This window comes from Ceratotherium simum, chromosome 26 (genome assembly GCF_057802395.1).
Source record: "Ceratotherium simum simum isolate JZ-2026a chromosome 26, ASM5780239v1, whole genome shotgun sequence".
NCBI lineage: Eukaryota > Metazoa > Chordata > Mammalia > Perissodactyla > Rhinocerotidae > Ceratotherium > Ceratotherium simum.
Window position 1 is genome coordinate 18,407,813 of NC_141925.1, and position 19,526 is coordinate 18,427,338.

The window sequence follows — 19,526 nt, forward strand, 5'->3', positions numbered from 1 at the left end:
TTTACAAAAATTTGCTTCAAAGATTACAACTTTGACAAACTGTGTAATGGCTGGGTTTTCTCCAGAGAAGTCACTCCTCCTCCTGGTTTCCTTACCTATACTTACCATTTAATAGGAGTGCTACATGGAATTAGCATCTGCCACAGTGCCTGTGCATAAATCCACTGACACAAAGAAAATACAAACTGGTTTCCTCCCCTCACCCTGGCTTAAGATTAGGAATGCTTAAATTTTTAGGCATTTATTGAAAATTTGTACATGCCATATAAATGAACTAGACGCCTTAGCTGGTACACCATTTCCACAAAAGGTGTCTGCTAGACAGAGAGGCCTGGCAGGCTCTGGAAAGGCTGCATCCTGACCACATTCTCTGCCACTGCTCACAACGAATAAGAAACGGCACGTGGAAAGTGGTCGGCAGACTCACGAACACATATTTAGGGTGGTGCTTTCCTCTTCGTCTTTTATTCCCATCAGTCCTAGGCCAGAGTGTGATCCATGAGTGCTGCAACAAATGAGGAGAGAAGATAATGTTTTTATCCACAAGGCTGAATGAATGGTTATAAATTCACAAGTAGAAGAGGTAAGTTTCTGGGGGTATGTGTATGTGCCATGGGGCAGGGGGCGGGCAGGTAGACAGTTTATGGAAAGCTGCCTGCTGAAAATGGTTCAGCAGAAAGAATACTGACTAGTCCTAGCGGCCTAGAATCAAATCATAGCTCTGCCGCTTAACAGATGTGAGGCACATCTCAACCAAGGGTTTCTTCAACTATAAAACTATCAAATATTTAAATTACTATCTCACAGAGTTTTGCGAGGACTACAGACAATAATAGCTAACATATACGGAGCACTTACTACATGCCAAGCATTGTCCCAAGCACTTTATATGGGTTCTCATTTAATCCTTAAAACAGCTCATGTACCTAATGCAGGTACTGATATAAGTACAATTCTTATGTCCATTTTTCAAATAAGGAAACAGGCTCATAGACATTATATAACTTGCTCAAGTCACACAAATGTTTAGTGACAGAACCAGGTAATAATGGCAATCTGCCATCATGGTCATTTTAAATTACTGTTCGAGTTTATTCTTTTGTTCATTTTACTTAAAACACTTTCGTAGCACCTACCACATGCCAGGCACTGTTTGAAAAACTTTACAAAACATTAACTTATAAATTATGTTGTAAAACACTTGGCACAGTGCTTAGAACTTAGGAGTTATCCAATATATGTTAGCTCCCTGCCACCTTATAGTGAATATTCATGGAATTGGGTTAGAGGGCTGAGGAGCTCTCCAAGGCAAAGCAGGCAGAAATGAGCAAAGACAAACACAGAATCTGTCTCCACCTGAGGTCTAAATTTAAGCTAATAAGCACTAGCTTTTTGGGTATGGAGGACTGGAGCTTTGAGTCCTGGAGAGTGGCTGTGGAGTCAGACAGACCATCAGGGCTGAAATCCTAATTGTACACTTACTAGCTGTGTGACTTTAGGCAAGTTGCTTAATCTGAGCCTTTTTCTCCACTTAAAGGAGATTCAACAGCTTCAACGAAAAATGCAGATAAAAGCATTTAGCACAGTATCTGACACTTATTAAGGGTTTGATGAATTATACCAATTATTAATATTTTCAGTATTAATTTTAGCAGCTACCAGAAATACAAGGATTAAGAGCTGAGTCAGGCTCCCAGCCTGAGGAAACATTCTCTTTGCTGCTTCTCCTTCCTGAGCCACTCTTACCCTTTCCCAAGGGTATTTGCTGGCATCATGGAGGCAGCTGCACAGATGAGGGTCAGAGAAGTCAGTCACAAAGCAAGCTTATAGTTGGAGGAAATCCACGCTCCTGCTGTTGGGTTTGATCAATACGGCTACAGAAATCAGAGTGTAACTTTTAAAAGAAAGGGCTACATCAGGTTTCCTTATTGCAGGATTTGTTATTTCCAGAGTTTTCTCCTAAATTGTCAAATTTGTCTTAGGACTTTTGCCTCAGACAGAACCTAAGCCTTTTTGCTCCCTGCCCCCAATGCTCACTCCTTCAAGCCCTCACCCCCTGTAGAACATCCCGGCCACTTCTAGAAGGAGAAAGCTTTGGCGCACTCTTGGCTTAGTTTATCTACACAATAGGGAACTTCAGTCTAAATATTCCACCTGGAACATGAAGACCCAGTCCCCTATTCTACCCCTACTTCCATAAACTGGCTCTGAGAAGCTATGTCAGGGCAAATCTGTCTACCCCTCAGAGTCCAGGCTCTTAACCAAAAAGCTTTTTTGGCCACTTTTTAACCTCTTGCTGTTAAGGTGCCTGTTCAAAGTCTATCAGTCTAAGATTTTTTTTTCAATGTAAATGTAAATTTCAATTATTGTTTGCCTTTTCTCAGAGACAGGAATTCTCTTAAGCTGCCCAGCAGGTAGCCCATCTTACTAGTGGCCCTGAGATGCATGTTACAAGGATTTTAAGACAGGAAATTAATTTCTGATCCAGGCTTCAAGGCCTGAGGCATTCATGTACTGTCATCTGGGACCTTGGGCCTGGGAAAGAATCCTAGAACATCAGAATTTTAAGGGACTTTTTAGAAATAATACAATCCAGTGATTTTCAAACTGTGCTCAAAAGAGCCGCTGCCCTCTTTCCCTCTCCCCAGTATATACACTTATTCATTCATCTACCCACTTACTCATTCCAGTACTGCCCATCTTTATGCTTTAAGATTTAATATCAATTTTTCTTTTAAAGAAAGGGTTTTATAGTTAATAGAGTTTGAAAATCACTGATGTACTCCAAATTCCTCAGTTTACCAAAGAGAAATTGAGACCTACAGTGGGAAAGTGGCATGGACACTTGTCAGAGGAGACAAGTGATAGAGCTGGGACTGGACCCAAGGTCCTGCTCCAGTATCCCTCAGGCTTAGAATCAGCAAAACAGGCCCTATCTCTTACAAGTTAACAGAGGTGGCAAAGAGGGAGAGGGCAGGGAAGGCAGGAGCATATTCCTGTTATGCAGAAAAGGTAGGCCCTGGTCACATCTAAGCCTGGGCCTTGCCCTAGAACTTGACCATTTTTACTCAAGTGGGGTTAGGCAGTTGCCTCTTTTCCTAGAGAGGCTGCAGGACCTAAGAACCTCTGGCTTTAAACTGGATGAGCTATCCCCTTGAGGGACCAGTAAGTGTACCTACAGAAGAGCATATTCATATAAAATGGGAATACAATACCGATCTCTTAGAAATGTGAGAATTAACAGATGATTCACGTTAAGTCCTCATTTATGTGCCTGGACGTCAACAAAAGGCCTTTCTCTGAGAACAGCTGAAGACCATGTCAGAACCATGAAGGGAAACCCTTCAGTCCTTACCTCTTGGTTCCTGGTAACAGGATGAGGCAGAGGGTGCCTGGGCACAGGCTGTGGTAGAGATTTCCTATCTTCCGGCCCCAGCGCCAGGCTGCTATCTTCGGGTGATCCACCTTCAGAGTCTAAGATCAAAGCCATGTGTTGACACTCAGCCAGAATACTCTCTGCTCATCTTTGGAGGGGCTGCAACATTCTTCCTCAGGCTCTAGGGCCATGGGATCCCAGGAAAAGCTCTGTATAAATCCTCAGTGTGAAGCTGGAGTCCATACTGTAGGGTTCCCTATCCACCCCAGCATCCCCAAGCCCTCCAAGTCAGTTTAGGAGGATAGCTGCTGTCCTGTCCTTCAGATGGGTCTTCCAGGGACTCGAGCTAGGGGAACCACATCACTAATGAGAGCTCGACTCTGGCTTCTGCCATTAAGTATCTCTGGGACCTACGGAAGTCAATCACCAGTTCCGGCCTCTATTTCTCATCTGCTAAGTGTGGGAGATTAGACTAGGACAGGCTTTCTTCCTGTCCTAAACTTCAGCCATTCACCTTCTACCTTCCCTCTTCTGCTTGTGTATCCTTTAATGTTTTTCTTTAAAATGAGTCAATTTCTTCCATAGCCTCATCTAAGTAATACTATCCATGAAATCTCAGGTTAAATGTGGTTGTTGTATACTTTAATGAGTGTTAGAAAAACAAGGTCATAACTATAAAAGTGAAGGAAAAAAAAAGTCCATCTATGACCACCAAAAGTCATCTTGTGTATAAAGACTTGTCCATCTCTCCAACCTCCTACATCAGCCCCTTCAAGTCCCTTGGAGAGCCACCTGGAAGACTAAAAACCTGATTTTAGCAGGTATGGCGGGGGAAAAACTATGTGAGATCTTGGAGAAAAAAAGATGTGTTCAGGGCTGGAAGAAGCTAGAGAGTGAAATAAAACTAGTGCCAGGGCAAAAAAAAAAAGATTGAAGGCTTAAATGTCACTTGAGCAGGACTCTCGTAATTCCCATAAACATCAGAAGGCCAATGCCCAGAGCCAGCAAACCAAAGCAGCTACCTTTCCTCTCTGACCCCAAAATACATTCATTCACTCACTCACTCACCTGCAAGGCCTGCTGCTCCAAGGGGGGCGGTATGACACGAAGCCCCAGAGGCCTTCTTGATTCAGGAGGTAAGCCCCTGAGCCATGTGTGAAGGTGCCTGGGGGTTAGGGCATGCCTGCCTTTCAGCTTCCAGTCCTTGCCTGTGAGAATGTTGAGGGCCCTGTGGGCACTGCCAAAAGTTTTGAATTCTGAAAGCAAGAATATCCGCTTCTGTTATTAAAAGGCCAAAAAAGCTGGTCACCATCCAAGCAGGAGCCCAGCCAGGACCAAGGGGGAAGGACAGAGTCAGGAGCTGTTGACCTGGTCCAGCTGAGGAGGGCTTGTTTGGCGAACATTTCCTTTCTCTGACCTCATGTCATCACCATCCCCAATCTCCTTCCCCAAGGCTACCTTCAGTGGCATAGACTTACTCAGGAAAGAGTATTTTTTCTGCTTTCCACTTTTAAGATCTTTAGGCAAGATCACAGCTTCTAGGCCAAAGAAGACGTTGGACTGCTGCAATAGCTGTTCTTTGAAGGCTTCACTCACTCCAGACAGGTATATAGTACCTTGGTTCTCGGAATCTTGTTCCAGCTCATTCACGAGGGTGTTACAATCAAGGGTGAGCTCTGTCACAGGCCTCTGCACCTAACCAAGGAAAGATGGTGTTATTGGTGGAAAGTCACCACTTCAACCCCCAGGCCTGTTATATACTAGCAAGTAACTAAATTCTGCAGTTTCCTTATCTGTATAAGCAGGCTAATAATAACTGCCTCCCAAGACTACGGTACACACTTGATAAATAAATACATAAATATAAATATTTTGGTGTAAATATACTCACTCCTCCCTTTCCTTGTCCCCACAATCCCCCCAAAATGGAAATCAGTTTCCTGTCTTCTACCCCAATGAAATTCTGTTTACTTGCATAACAAACTTAAAAATATCACCATTTGATCTCCCTGAAAGCTACAGGAAAAGGCAACCACAAAAAAACACTCAGAATAAATCATGTGGGGTCTAAGCAAGTCCACAATATAGCCCAGGCTGATTCTGACAAAAATGAAAGCTGTCATGTCTTAGGTCACTGCCAGAAGAATGCCAGGCTTGGCTGAAGACTTTCCATAACAGAAAGTGTTGTGCGTGGGCCTCTAGAGGGCATTTCTCTTAAGGTGTTGTCTTAGGGCACTGTAAATACACGCTGCGCTAGGCTAGGGCAGAGTGAAAGGTGCTGCTTTTTGCTTTACCTTGATGCAGATACCATCTACCAGGATGCCATCCAAGGACTCTATGGCCAGCTGGGCAGCTTCCAGGACTTCGTATTGTATACAGAGATGTGGCTGCAGAAAAAACAATATTTCCTTACCTTTACTTTCCAAGCTCAAACTGCTAGAGAAGGAGCTGGGAAAAGGGCCTAAACTACAGTAGCCAAAGCCACCAGAATCGATGTCCTTGCTGTGCTGTGCTGGACAGCGATCACAGATCATGAACTTTAAGTGGGATCACCAAGGTTCAGGAACTGGTTTCTCAGAAAATAAATAACCTTTATTTGTCATTTAAAATTGAAGCCCTTTCTCCCTGGGTAGTATGGTGAAAGCACTAACAAATTCTTTACTACCCAACTTGCCTTTTTTTTTTTTTTTTTGGTGAGGAAGATTGGCCCTGAGCTAACATCTGTCACCAATCCTCCTCTTTTTGCTGAGGAAGACTGGCCCTGAGCTAACACCCATGCCCATCCTCCTCCACTTTATATGGGACGCCGCCACAGCATGGCTTGACAAATGGTGCGTCAGTGTGCGCCCAGGATCCAAACCCCGGGCCGCTGCAGCAGAGCGTGCACACTTAACCGCTATGCCACCGGGCCAGCCCCTGCCCCCAACTTGTTTTTCATGCTATTTATTATGAATCACTAAAGTCATCACTGCAAGTCACAGGTAGAGATTCCCATTTGTTATGTTAGCTTAATTTTAGACAGGCAGCTTTCCTATAAGCTTGGGGAGGTTAAGTTCTTCCACTGGACAGGCTGCATCTTCAAACTGACTGTTTTTGTGCTTTATAATGCAGAGTAGCTAAATCTTTGAGATGATTCTGAGCCATAGCATCATCATAGAGATAAAAGTGCTCCCACAGAAAAGCTTCATGTTATTGGATTTGGCAATGATTTCCTGAATATGACACCAAAGGGACAGGCAACAAAAGAAAATAAGACAAATTGGACTTTATCAAAATTAAAAACTGCATCGGGGGGCCGGCCCCGTGGCTTAGCGGTTGGGTGCGCGCGCTCCACTGCTGGCGGCCCGGGTTCGGATCCCGGGTGCACAGGACACACGCTTCTCCGGCCATGCTGGGGCCACGTCCCACATACAGCAACTGGAAGAATGTGCAACTATGACAGACAACTATCTACTGGGGCTTTGGGGGAAAAAAATAAAATTATTAAAAAAAAAAAAAAAAAACTGCATCGGGCCGGCCCCGTGGCTTAGCAGTTAAGTGCGTGCGCTCTGCTACTGGCGGCCTGGGTTTGGATCCCGGGCGCGCACCGACGCACTGCTTCTCTGGCCATGCTGAGGCTGCGTCGTCCCACATACAGCGACTAGAAGGGTGTGCAACTACCACATACAACTATCTACTGGGGCTTTGGGGGAAAAAAAAGGAGGAGGGTTGGCAATAGATGTTAGCTCAGAGCCGGTCTTCCTCAGCAAAAAGAGGAGGATTAGCATGGATGTTAGTTCAGGGCTGATCTTCCTCAAAAAAAAAAAAAAAAAATCCTGCATCAAAGGACACTATCAACAATGTCAAAAGGCAACCCAAAGAATGGGAGAAAATATTTGCAAATCACATATCTAATGAAGGATTCATATCTAAAATATATAAAGAACTCCTAAAACTCAACAATAAAAAATCAAATAACCCAATTAAAAAATGGGCAAAGGACTTGAATAGACATTTCTCCAAAGATACACAAATGGCCAATAAGCATATGAAAAGATGCTCAATGTCACTAATCATTAGGGAGATGGAAATCAAAACTGCGAGATACCACTTCACATCCATTAGGATGGCTATTATCAAAAAAAAAAGAAAACAACTGTTAGCTAGAATAAGGAGAAACTGGAAGCCTTGGCATTGCAGGTGGGAATGTAAAGTGGTACAGCTGCTGTGGAAAACAGTATGGCAGTTCCTCAAAAAATTAAACATAGAATTATCATTTAATGCAGCACTTCCACTTGTGGGTATATACCCCAAAAGAATTGAAAACAGGGACCAAACCGGATATCTGTACATCAAATCTCAAAGCACCATTATTCAGAATAGCCAAAAGGTGGAAACAACCCAAATGTTCATCAACAGATGGATGGATAAACAAAACGTCATATATCCATACAACGGAATATTATGCAGCCTTAAAAAGCAATGAAATTCTGATACATGCTACAACATCGATGAACCTTGAAGACATTATGCTACGTGAAATAAGCCAGACACAAAAGGACAAATATTGTATGATTCTACTTACATGACGTTCATAGAGTAGTCAAATTCATAAAGACAGAAAGTACAATCGTACTTACCAGGCCTGGAGGGGGGACTGGGAGTTATTGTTTAATGGGGACAGAGTTTCAGTTTGGGATGATGAAAAAGCTCTGGAGAAAATGTACTTAATAACACTAAACTGTACACTTAAAAACCATTAAAAAGGCAAATTTTATATATATTTTACCAAAAAAAAAAGGAATAAGAAAGACTTAAAGGAAGCAGTTACAGTCCCTTGACATATCCTTCCCATACCTCAGTCCATCTTTCCAGGGACGATACTTTTATTTCTATTTTTAGGTATAGGAAAGACATTAAAGATTTGGGGAAAGCACATTTTAAACATCTAGGATTGTGCACTTGGATCACTTGGAAGTCTTTAATTTTTTACTTCACTTTAATAGTCATTAAATAGAATAGTTATTACATTATAGTTATAGTAAATAGTTATTAAACATAATAGTTTAATTCATCAGTTCAATAGTTGCCTAGGTCAAAATTCTAAAGGTACAAAATATTTACAGTGAAAAGTCTTCCCCTAACCCCTGTTTCCAGCCACCTAGTTCCTCTCTCTGGAGGTCCCATTGTTACCAGTTATTGTATATCAATAGTTCCACAGATATCTGTTATACAGTTTCTATTTTGAATTCTTTCCATGGTTTCCTGTCTCAATATAATGTGCTTATAATGTTGTTATTGCTTCATATAATTGTAGTCTTTATCTGTTGACTTCCTGCTATGACCATAAAGATGGAGGCTTACTTGTTAAGTCCTTTTAAATAGTATGAATTTTTTAAACCATATGCAAGTATTATTTTTTAAAAAGTAAAAATAATTAAACTCTTTATAGGATTTTTATGTAAATAACAAACCAATAAATAAAACTTACTCCTAGAGACTGGAGAACAAACAACAAAAACAACAAAAAAAGCCCTGCCTTAATATTAGCTCCTCCTATATCTGAACCCAGCTATGAGCCTCCTTTGTAGTTAAACCCTACAGAGACTTCCCAAGACATGGAAGTTAGTGCTGTTTTTCAAAGGGCATTTTATCGGGCCGGCCCCGTGGCTTAGTGGTTAAGTGCTCATGCTCCACTGCTGGCGGCCCAGGTTCGGATCCCGGGCGCGCACCGACGCACCGCTTCTCCGGCCATGCTGAGGCCGCGTCCCACATACAGCAACTAGAAGCATGTGCAGCTATGACACACAACTATCTACTGGGGCTTTGGGGGGAAAAAATAAATAAAAATAAATAAATAAATAAAATAAAATCTTCAAAGGGCATTTTATCATTTAAAGCTGAGGTCACAAGCAGGAAGCCCATAGGCCTCATTCCACCAACAGACTTTTTTTTTTGGTCTGGCCTATATATTTAAGAATATTGGAGCCAGAATATGAAAATTGGCAGATTTTTCAATTCTCAAAACAAAATCAAAGATCTGGTAATCTGGGGTACACATTCCTGTGGGTCAGCAACTGCTCTCACCAGACAGAGCATGTCTCACACTCCAGTTGGTGACAATCAAGCTCATATCACTAATACTTGTTATCCAAATGGCCCCATCTAAATCTCCAACGCTAACCTAGAAAGTAAAAATCTGAGTTTTCTTGTCTCATTACCTGATGGGTTTCAAGAACAAGAGTCATTGACTGGACTGGGCCAAAGCTCTTAAACAGTCTCTTCAGAGCCCTGAGGTTGCAATTTTTGCTAAATGGCCCAGCATAGACAGTTGACATCTCTGTCCACTTGATCCTCATCTATATAAAAAAAACAACAGAATACAGCGAGGAGGTGGATGAAGAAAGAGAATTAAGTCAAATCTCAAGAAATTATGAGTCAAAACATGGTATAATTCCACTTCAAGGAATTTCTCAACACAAACACTTGCCAAATGTCCAAGGATTTGTACACAGGGATTTCACTGCAGCATTATTTGGAATAGCAAAAATTCATAAACCACAAATGCTGAAAATAATAGGTACATCATACAAAAGAATACTATGCAGGGCCATCCTGGTGGCATAGTGATTAAGTTTGTGCGCTCTGTTTCAGCAGCCTGGGGTTCGCAGGTTCAGATCCCAGGTGCTGACCTACACACCACTTAACCAAGCCATGCTGTGGCAGGCATCCCACATAAAGTAGAGGAAGATGGGCACAGATGTTAGCCCAGGGCCAATCTTCCTCAGCAAAAAGAGGAGGATTGGCAACAGATGTTAGCTCAGGGCCAGTCTTCCTCACCAAAAAAAAAAAAAAAAAAAAAAGAATACTATGCAGCCATTAAAAACAAGGAAAATAAGATTATGTAGTGACATGGAAAGATGAACATGATATATTCTTAAATGAAAAAATAAAGTTGTAAATAGTCTGATTCTCATTTTTATAAAAATGTATTTTCTAAAATGTTAATATACACAGAAAAAACCTGGAGAAATATACAGCAAACTTAATAAAGTAAGTATTACTTTCCTATAAGGGAGGAGATTATAAGTCATTAAATAAATCATCTAGCAGAACCCATTCACTTACCCTTTTGTTCATTTCTTCAGTGAGGCTGGGTGAAAAGGTTTCAAAAGAGAACTGGACGATGCTAAAGGGAAACAAGGGGATTTCCATTCTGGCCTGCTCAAGAACCTGCAAAGAACAGCACAATCTGGATGAAGCAGGAACCTAGTAGTCTATTGTGGCTCCTAGAGGTGAGCCACAATAATATAAACAGTGGTTGTCTTTTATATTATATTAAAAAGCAGTATGGCTGACTTCAAGGTCTGGAAGAAAAAATGGTGACAGCACACAGCCTCCTAGAAAAACCATATAATCAGTAAAGAGAATAAATAAAATCACATCCGACCCACACCTTTAACATTACTAAGAAACACAGACTAGCACTACAACCTTCAAATTACTTCTAAGCAAAGAAGCAAGTTCAATTCCAACAGAACTCCCACCATCCTACACTGCTGCAAGCCTGTGAGTAAAAAGCAAGGAGAGGAGGCTTAAGAGACTCAGGATAAACATCAAGAGGCATCGAAGACTTAGATGAAGCACAAACAAAATCATCCCCAGAAAAAAAAGTACAACTAAATGCCAAAATAATGAACACAGATCACCAATTTGATAGTTCACAGCACTTGACTACATGCAAGGAGCTTGGCAGCTTCAGAGAAGCAGCGCTTCTGGGGAAAATCAGATATATAGAGAAGAGTTAATACCCCCTTGGAGACACTGCAGTGAAACGAAAGAAGGAAATAAGAGGAGGAATTAAGGGTGCTGAAGAAAGATAAATAAGACAAATGCCAACCCCTCCCAAAAGCATAAACTCATTTTAACTTCACAGCACCATAACATCATCCTAAAAAGAAACAACACTTTAAAAAAACAAAAAGGAAGAGAGTGTGACATCAGCAAGATGGAGTACAAGGAAGCTTCAGGCCCTAGCTCTCCCAGAGACACTGAATTAAAAATATACAGACCAGAATACCTTTGTAAGAACCCTAGAGACCAGCTGAGAAGCTACAGCACCAAGACCAACATATAACCAAGAAGGGATTCCATCAGAAGTGGTAAGAAAATTTGTTGTGTTTTGCATGCTCATTCATGCCCCTCACCCATCCAACCTAGTGCAGGGCAACCCAGAGGAAACCTCCCACGCTAGGGATGCCCCCTTGGAACCGAAACATAAGAATGGAACTTGTGTCCAACATTTTGGCTTGTCTTGAGGCTGCTCAAAGGACTAGTTTCTGTCTCGCCTGACTCAGAGCACTGATGCTACTGGCAGCATTGTTTAGAAACTCCAGAAAAGGAGGGACATCAGCAAGATGGTGAACTGGGAAACTTCAGGCCCTCATTCTCCCACAGAAACACCAAGTTAACAATAACATACAGACCAGAGTACCTTTGCAAGAACTCCAGAGACCAACTGAGAAGCTACAGCACCCAGGCTAACAAAAAAACAAGATGGGGGGCTGGCCCGGTGGCTTAGCAGTTAAGTGCGCGCGCTCCACTACTGGCGGCCCGGGTTCGGATCCTGGGCGCGCACTGACGCACCGCTTCTCCGGCCATGCTGAGGCTGCGTCCCACATAACAGCAGCTAGAAGGATGTGCAACTATGACATACAACTATCTACTGGGGCTTTGGGGAAGAAAAAAAAGGAGGAGGATGGGCAATAGATGTTAGCTCAGAGCCAGTCTTCCTCAGCAAAAAGAAGAGGATTAGCACGGATGTTAGCTCAGGGCTGATCTCCCTCACACACACACACAAAAAAAACAAAAAACCCAAGATGGAATTCCAACAAAAGACTAAGGAAAATATACATTGTTTTGTGTGCCCATCTGTGTCCCTCCCCTATCTGACCTAGCAGGGCTCAAGAGGGAGGAAACTTCCCACACTGGGGATCCTCCTTCTGGACAGAAACAAGAGTGGATCATGCATCCAATGTTATCGCTAGTCTGGGGGCTGCCTGAAGGACTAGTTTCCGTCTCCCTGACTCAAGAGTACTGACAGGACTGGCAGCCTTGTTAGGAAGCCACTGAAAGCAGATGTGATTACCACAGCAGATCAGAGTTACAGTTCCACAGGCAGATGCCAGGGACAGCAACAGAGTACAAGCTCTGAGAAGAAACAGGGAGAAGCTGCTTAGGGAATCTGAGACAACTAAAAGCACACACTCAAGCTCAGAGAGGACACATCCTCAAAATTGGCTTGAGAGGTCATAGAACCTCTGTAGCTGGGCTGATTGGTGAAAGTCTTCCCTTCCATGATGCTAGGCCATAATGATGGGAGAGGTAGTTTTTTCCCCAAATGATTAGGTCTCAAGAAAAAAAACCACAAGGCATACAAAGAAATAGGGACAAACGGCCCAATCAAAGAAACAAAATAAAACTCCAGAAACAACACCTAAAGAAACACAAAATGAGCTAAGAGAACAAAGACAACTAACAGAATCAGAAAAATGATGCATGAACAAAATGAGAATATCAACAAAGGGACAGCAACTATAAGAAGAACCAAACAGAAATTCTGAAGCTGAAAAATACAATAAGTGATTTGACAAACTCACTAAAGGGGCTCATCATCAGACTTGATCAAGCAGAAGAAAGATATCAGCGCACTTGAAGACAGAGCGTTTGAAATTGAGTCAGAATAAAAAGGAAAAAAAGGAAGAAAAGTGAAGAGAGCTTAAGAAACTTATGGGACACTATCAAGAGGCCCAATATTCACATATGGGAGTCCTGGGAGAAGAAGAGAGAAAGGGGAAGAGAGCTTACTTGAAGAAATAATGATTGAAAACTTCCCATATCTGAGGAAAGAAATGGACATACAAATTCAAGAAGCTCAAAAAACTCCAACCAGGATAAATCCAAAGAGACCCATACAAAGACACATTACAATCAAACTGCCAAAAGTTCAAGTCAGAGAGAGAATCTTGAGAGCAGCAAGAGAAAAGCAACTCATCACATACAAGGGACCTTCCCTAAGATTATCAGTGGATTTCTCAGCAGAAACCTTACAGGCCAGAAGAGACTGGTACAATAGATTCAAAATGCTAAAAGAAAAAAACCATCAACCAAGAATACTGTATCCAGCAAAACTGTCCTGCAAAAATGAAGGAGAAATTAAGATTTTCCCAGATAAAAAAAAGCTGAGGGAGTTCATTACCACTAGGCCGGCTCTGCAAGAAATAGTAAAGGGAGTCCTTCAAGATGAAAAGACACTAGACAGCAGCATGAAGCCACATGAAAATGTAAAGTTTTCCAGTAAAAATAAATTCATGGACAAATATAGTAACCTGTATTAATGTAATTTTGGCGCATAATTCAGTTTTAATTCCTATTCAGAATTTAAATGATAATAACATGAAAAAATAACTATATACTTATGTTAACAGGTATACAATATATAAAGATGTAATTTATGACATCAATAACAAAGTGGGGGGAACGGAGCTTATAGGAGTAGAGTTTTTGTATGCAACTGAAGTTAAATTATTATCAGTTTAAAAAAAGATATTATAACTTTATGATGTTTTATGTAATTGCAATGATAACTACAAAGAAAATATCTATAGAATATACCAAAACAAAATGAGCATATCAAAGCATGTCACTACAAACAAAATCAATGAAACACAAAGCAAGACAGTAGAGAGGAAAAGAGGGACAAAAAGCTACAAGACACACAGGGAACAACAAAATGTAAGTCCTTCCAATTTAAGTAATTACTAACTTTAAATAGGAGCATATAGCAAACTGAATTCAACAGCCCATTGAATGGATTAGACACCATGACCAAGTGGGATTTATTCCTAGAATGCAAGGATGATTATGAAAATCATCCCATGTAATATACCACATTATGGAATGAAGGACAAAAACCACATGATCATCTCAATTGATGCAGAAAAACCATTTGACAAGATTCAACACTCTTTCATGATTTTCAGTGATTTACTCAACAAACTAGGAATAGGACACTACCTCATCATAATAAAGGCCATATATGAAAAGCCCACAGCTAACATCATGCTCAAAGGTGAAAGACCAAAGCTTTTTACTAAGATCAGAAACAAGGATGTCTGCTCTCATCACCTCTGTTCAACACAGTATTGGGAGATCTAGCGAGAGCAATTAGGCAAGAAAAAGAAATAAAAGGCATCCAAATTGGAAGGGAAGAAGTAAAATCTCTGTTCACATATGACATGTAGAAAACCCTAAAGATTCCACAAAAACACTAAGAACTAATAAATGAAGTCAGCAAAGTTGAAGGATATAAAATCAACAAACAAAAATCAGTTGTGTTTCTATATACTAACAGTGAACAATCAGAAAAGGAAATTAAGGAAAAAAATCTCATTTACAATAGCATCCAAAAAGGACAAAATACTTAGGAAAAAATCTAAGGAGGTAAAACACTTGTACACTAAAAACTACAAAACACTGCTGAAAGAAATTAAAAAAGACACAAGTAAATGGAAACACTCCCATGTTCATGGGTGGGAACACAATATTGTTAAGATGTCAATAGTACCCAAAGTGATCTACAAATTTAATGCAATCCTTATTAAAATCCTAATGTCATTTTTTGTAGAAATAGAAAAATAGCATCCTAAAATTCATATGGAATCCCAAAGGACTCCAAATAGCCAAAATAAACTTGAAAAAGAAGAACAAACTCAGAGGACACAAACTTCCTGATTTCAAAACATACTACAAAGCTACAGTAATCAAAACAATGTTGGTACTAACACAAAAACAGACATAGAGACCAATGGAACAGAACAGAGTTCAGAAATAAAACTTTGCATATATGGTCAAATGATCTTTGACAAGGTTGCCAAGACCATTCAATATGAAAAAGATAGTCTTTTCAACAAAATGATACTGGGAAAACTGGATATCCAAATGAAAAAGACAGAAGCTGGAACCTTATCTTACACAACATACAAAAATTAACTTAAAATGGATTAAATACCTAAATGTAAGATCCCAAAACTATGGAATGCCTAGAAGAAAACATTGGATTTGGCAATGATTTCTTGGGTATGACATCAAAAGCACAGGCAACAAAAGCAAAATTAGACAAATGGGACTACATCAAATTTAACATCTTTTGTTCATCAAAAGACACAATCAGCAGAGTGAAAAGGCAACCTACAGAATGAGAGAAAATGTTTACAAATCATATATCTGATAAGGAATTAAAACCCAGAATATATAAATAACTTAAAATTTTAACAACAAAAAACCAAACAACTCAATTTAAAAATGGCCAAAGGACTTGAATAGACATTTCTTAAAAGATTATATACAAATCACCAACAAATGTAAGGAAAAAAAAGATGTTCGACATCACTAATTATCAGAGAAATGCAAATCAATACCACAATGAGGTATCACCTCACACCCATTAGGATAGGTAGTAACAAAAAACAAGAAAATAACAAGTGTTGGCAGAGATGTGGAAAAGTTGGAACCCTTATGCACTATTGGTGGGATCATAAAGTGGTGCAACAGCTATAATGAACACTATGGAAGTTCCTAAAAAAATTGAAATCTCTTTGAAAAATAACTGACTGTTTAAAGCAAAATAATAACAATATGTTGTAGGTTATATAACATGTGAAGTAAAATGAATGATGACAACAACAGCACCAAGGCCAGGAGGGGAGAAATGCAAATATATAGTTGTAAGGTTCTTATATGTGAAGTGGTGTAATATCACTTAAAGGTAAACTGTCATAAGTTAAAGACATACACTATAAATCCTGAAGCAACTAAAATAACACAAAAAAGAATCATAGCTAATACACTGCCAAAGGAGATAAAATCATAAAAAATACCTCATTAATTAAAGGAAGAAAGAAAGGAAACAGGAAAAAAAAGAACAGATGGGACAGGTAGAAAACAAACAACAAGATGATAGACTTCAACCTAACAATACCAATCATATTAAACGCAAATAACCTAAATACTCCTCTTAAAAGGCAAAGATTATCAGATTGGATAAAAGAGCAAAACCTAACTGTTGACTACAAGAAACCCACTTTAAATATAAAGATACAATAGATTAAATGTAAAATAAAAAATATGTACTATGCCAACAATAAACAAAAGGAACCAGGAGGGACTATATTAATATCACACAAAGTACAAGTTGGAATAGAGAATGTTTCCAGGAATAAAGAAGGCCTATTCATAATGAAGCCAATTCATGAGGAGGACGTAACGCATAATGATCATGTACCTAACAGCAAAGCTTCATGATACATAAAGCAAAAATTAATAGAACTCCAAGAAGAAATAGACAAATCCACATTTACCGTTAGCAATTCTGCCTCTCAATAAATTTAAAGGATTTAAGTAATTCAAAGTATATTCTCGGACAACAGAGAAATTAAGTAAGAAATCAGTAATAAGAAAATCACTAAATATTTGAAAACTAAATAACACACTTCTAAATAACCATGAGTCAAAGAATAAATCAAAAGGAAAATTAAAAAGTACTCTAAACTGAATGAAAATTAAAATACAACGTATCAATATTTGTAAGATGCAGTTAAAGCAGAACTTAGAGGGAAATTTATAGCTGTAAATACCTATAATAAAAAAGAAGAGTTTCAAATCAATGATCTCAGCTAATGTTGTTCTGGATGCATTAGCCAAAGCATTTAGAAAAAAGAAAGTAATTAGGGAAATAAGAATTGGAAAAGGAATAATAAAGCTATGGTACTTACACACTGGAATACTATACAGCTATAATAAAGAATGAGGACAATCCTTATAAACTGATATGGTATGGTTTCCAGGATATAGTGTTAAGGGAAAAAAGCAACTGCAAAAGAGTTTATATAGTATGTTATCTTCTATGTAAGAAAGAAAGAGAAATAAGAAAGCATACATATATCTGCTTTTCTTTACAAAAAAAGGAACAAAAGAAGGATAAATCGGAAAACAACAAAGTTATTTACTTACATGAGGTGGGGGGAGGATTGGGTAAAAGAGAAGAATGGCACTTCTCCGAGCATACTTTTTTGTAGTTTAGCCTTTGGAAGCAGGTTAATGTTCTATAGATTCAAAAAATAATAAGCATGGAAGAGAGGCAAAAAACTAAAACTGAAAGCAAACAAACAAATGAACCCAACTGTCTTTTAAATGCGTAACACAGCTAATCTGAAGAAGAGAAAACAACACAATCCAAGTTAACTTATAAATAAAATATGCATATACCCAATACCGTCAGTTGTAGGTGGGGTAGGGGCTAGGGGCTAGGGAGGAGAGTAGAACTGAAACCAAATTCTAAACTCATTCTATAGTGATTTGGGCACATCAATTCTAAAACTATTTTGGATACAGTTTAGGTCTGAGCGAATGAGTAAATGCTAATGTTGTTGGGAGCCAGTGTTCCCACAGTGGATAAAAAGAGATACAAATATGGAACAAGGAAAAGCAAGGGAGAACCTGTATGAAAGGGCTGAAATTAGAGGTATTGATATAGATACATGATTTCTGAAATATGTATCCAGTGTACATATAAATTTATGTGTGTATATGTATATGCACATATATCTACATGCATATATTTCCTACATGTCTGCTTTAAGGGTCTAGAAGCAAAGACACCCCATAGTAATATGTATACCTAGCACCCAGCTCTCGGTTTCTAATACCAGGATAAACCTGGTATTAGAATATCTTGTTGTGCCAGAAAGGAAGAAAATGCTCAAAAAAATTATGAGTACATGTCACAAGGACAGAGGAGCCAGCTTGAAGGGGCTACCACTAGCCAAATCTGGGAAATTTCAGCACCAAAACAATTTGGTACAATCATAAATTATTAACCATTGAAATAAATAGGAATCCATGAGTCCACAGTGAATGAATAAATGAAAGAATGAAAAATAAACAAACAAATAAATAAGATAAAGGTAGGACTCTTGAACGCTGAGTAACAACTAGTAAATATAGGGAAGTGCTAGAGTTGGAAAACTATCATTGTGCAACCATCATAGTAAAGACTGGTTCAGCCAAGAATTATCAGTTTTTGCTAAATATAAGGGGGGAAATTTTGATAAAAAGCAGGATATTTGCTGTTCTTAAAGTATCTCCTCACATATTACTTATTAGAAGGGGAAAAAAAGTAACTCTGTAGCGGGGAAAGCAGACATCTTGTTAAGGTCATCAAAATAAACAGCAAAAAGAGGAACAGATGGACGACATGTGCCTCTGGTTGTGACACCCTGAGAAAGACACATTACTTATGTGTAATCTGGCTAAGAATGTATAACCTGAATCTAATCAAACAAACCCAAAATGAGAAACATTCAGGCCCAGGGGGTGGGCATGTATTACTCATACTAACGTCATGAAAGACAAAGAAAGGTTGAGGAATGGTTCCAGATTACAGAAAACTAAAAAGACATGACAATTAAATGCAATACATGACCCTAGTATGCATACTGTTCTGAAGGGAAAAGAAATGCCAAAGGACATTATTGGGTCAACTGAGAAAACTGGAATACAGACAAAAATTAAATAAAGGTACTCTATCAACATTAAATTTATTGAAGTTTACTGTGGGTATGTAAGAGAATACTTTTATTCTTAGGAAATACACACTGAAGTATCTAGGAGTAAAGGGCCATGAGATATGCAGCTTACTCTCAAATGGTTTAGAAAATAAAATGTCACACAGAGGGAGAAGGGGAGAGAAAGCAAGAAAGAGTGAGAGAGCATGAGCATGCCAGCACATACAGAAACAATAAAGCAAATGGGGCAGAGTGTTAACAGAAGAGGAATCTAGATAGAAGGTATATAGCTGATCCACCATTCATGCAAGTTTTCTGTAAATCTGAAATTATTTCCAAATAAAATGTTTAAAAAATACAGATCTGAACAAGATGATGTAAGTTCATGCTTTGATGCATCCCTTCTGCTTTACACATACAGCCATGATAGACAAGGTATAAAAAGAGAAAACCAAAAAGATATAGTCAGGCTAAAAACTAAGATAAGCATCTCCATAAACTAGAAACAGAACAGAAATTCAAAGTGGTGTGCAAGGCCAAAGCCACAT

At 39.3% G+C, this 19,526-nt stretch overlaps 1 protein-coding gene across 5 annotated transcripts in view; it reads right to left on the minus strand.

Moving 5' to 3' along the window:
• Positions 1-225: 225 nt before the first annotated feature.
• The window catches only part of REXO5 (RNA exonuclease 5), a 39,984-nt gene continuing 20,683 nt past the window's right edge, over positions 226-19,526 (minus strand). For 2 of the 5 annotated variants that reach the window (XM_087417099.1, XM_087417098.1), the window contains 7 exons: positions 10,484-10,588; positions 9,577-9,714; positions 5,671-5,763; positions 4,855-5,071; positions 4,445-4,632; positions 3,356-3,474; positions 226-505 (listed from right to left, as the gene is read on the minus strand). In XM_087417099.1, coding sequence (XP_087273225.1) covers positions 424-505; positions 3,356-3,474; positions 4,445-4,632; positions 4,855-5,071; positions 5,671-5,763; positions 9,577-9,714; positions 10,484-10,588 — 942 coding nt within the window. In that variant the 3' untranslated portion in view covers positions 226-423. The other 3 variants (XM_087417096.1, XM_087417094.1, XM_087417097.1) reach the window with 3 other exon arrangements.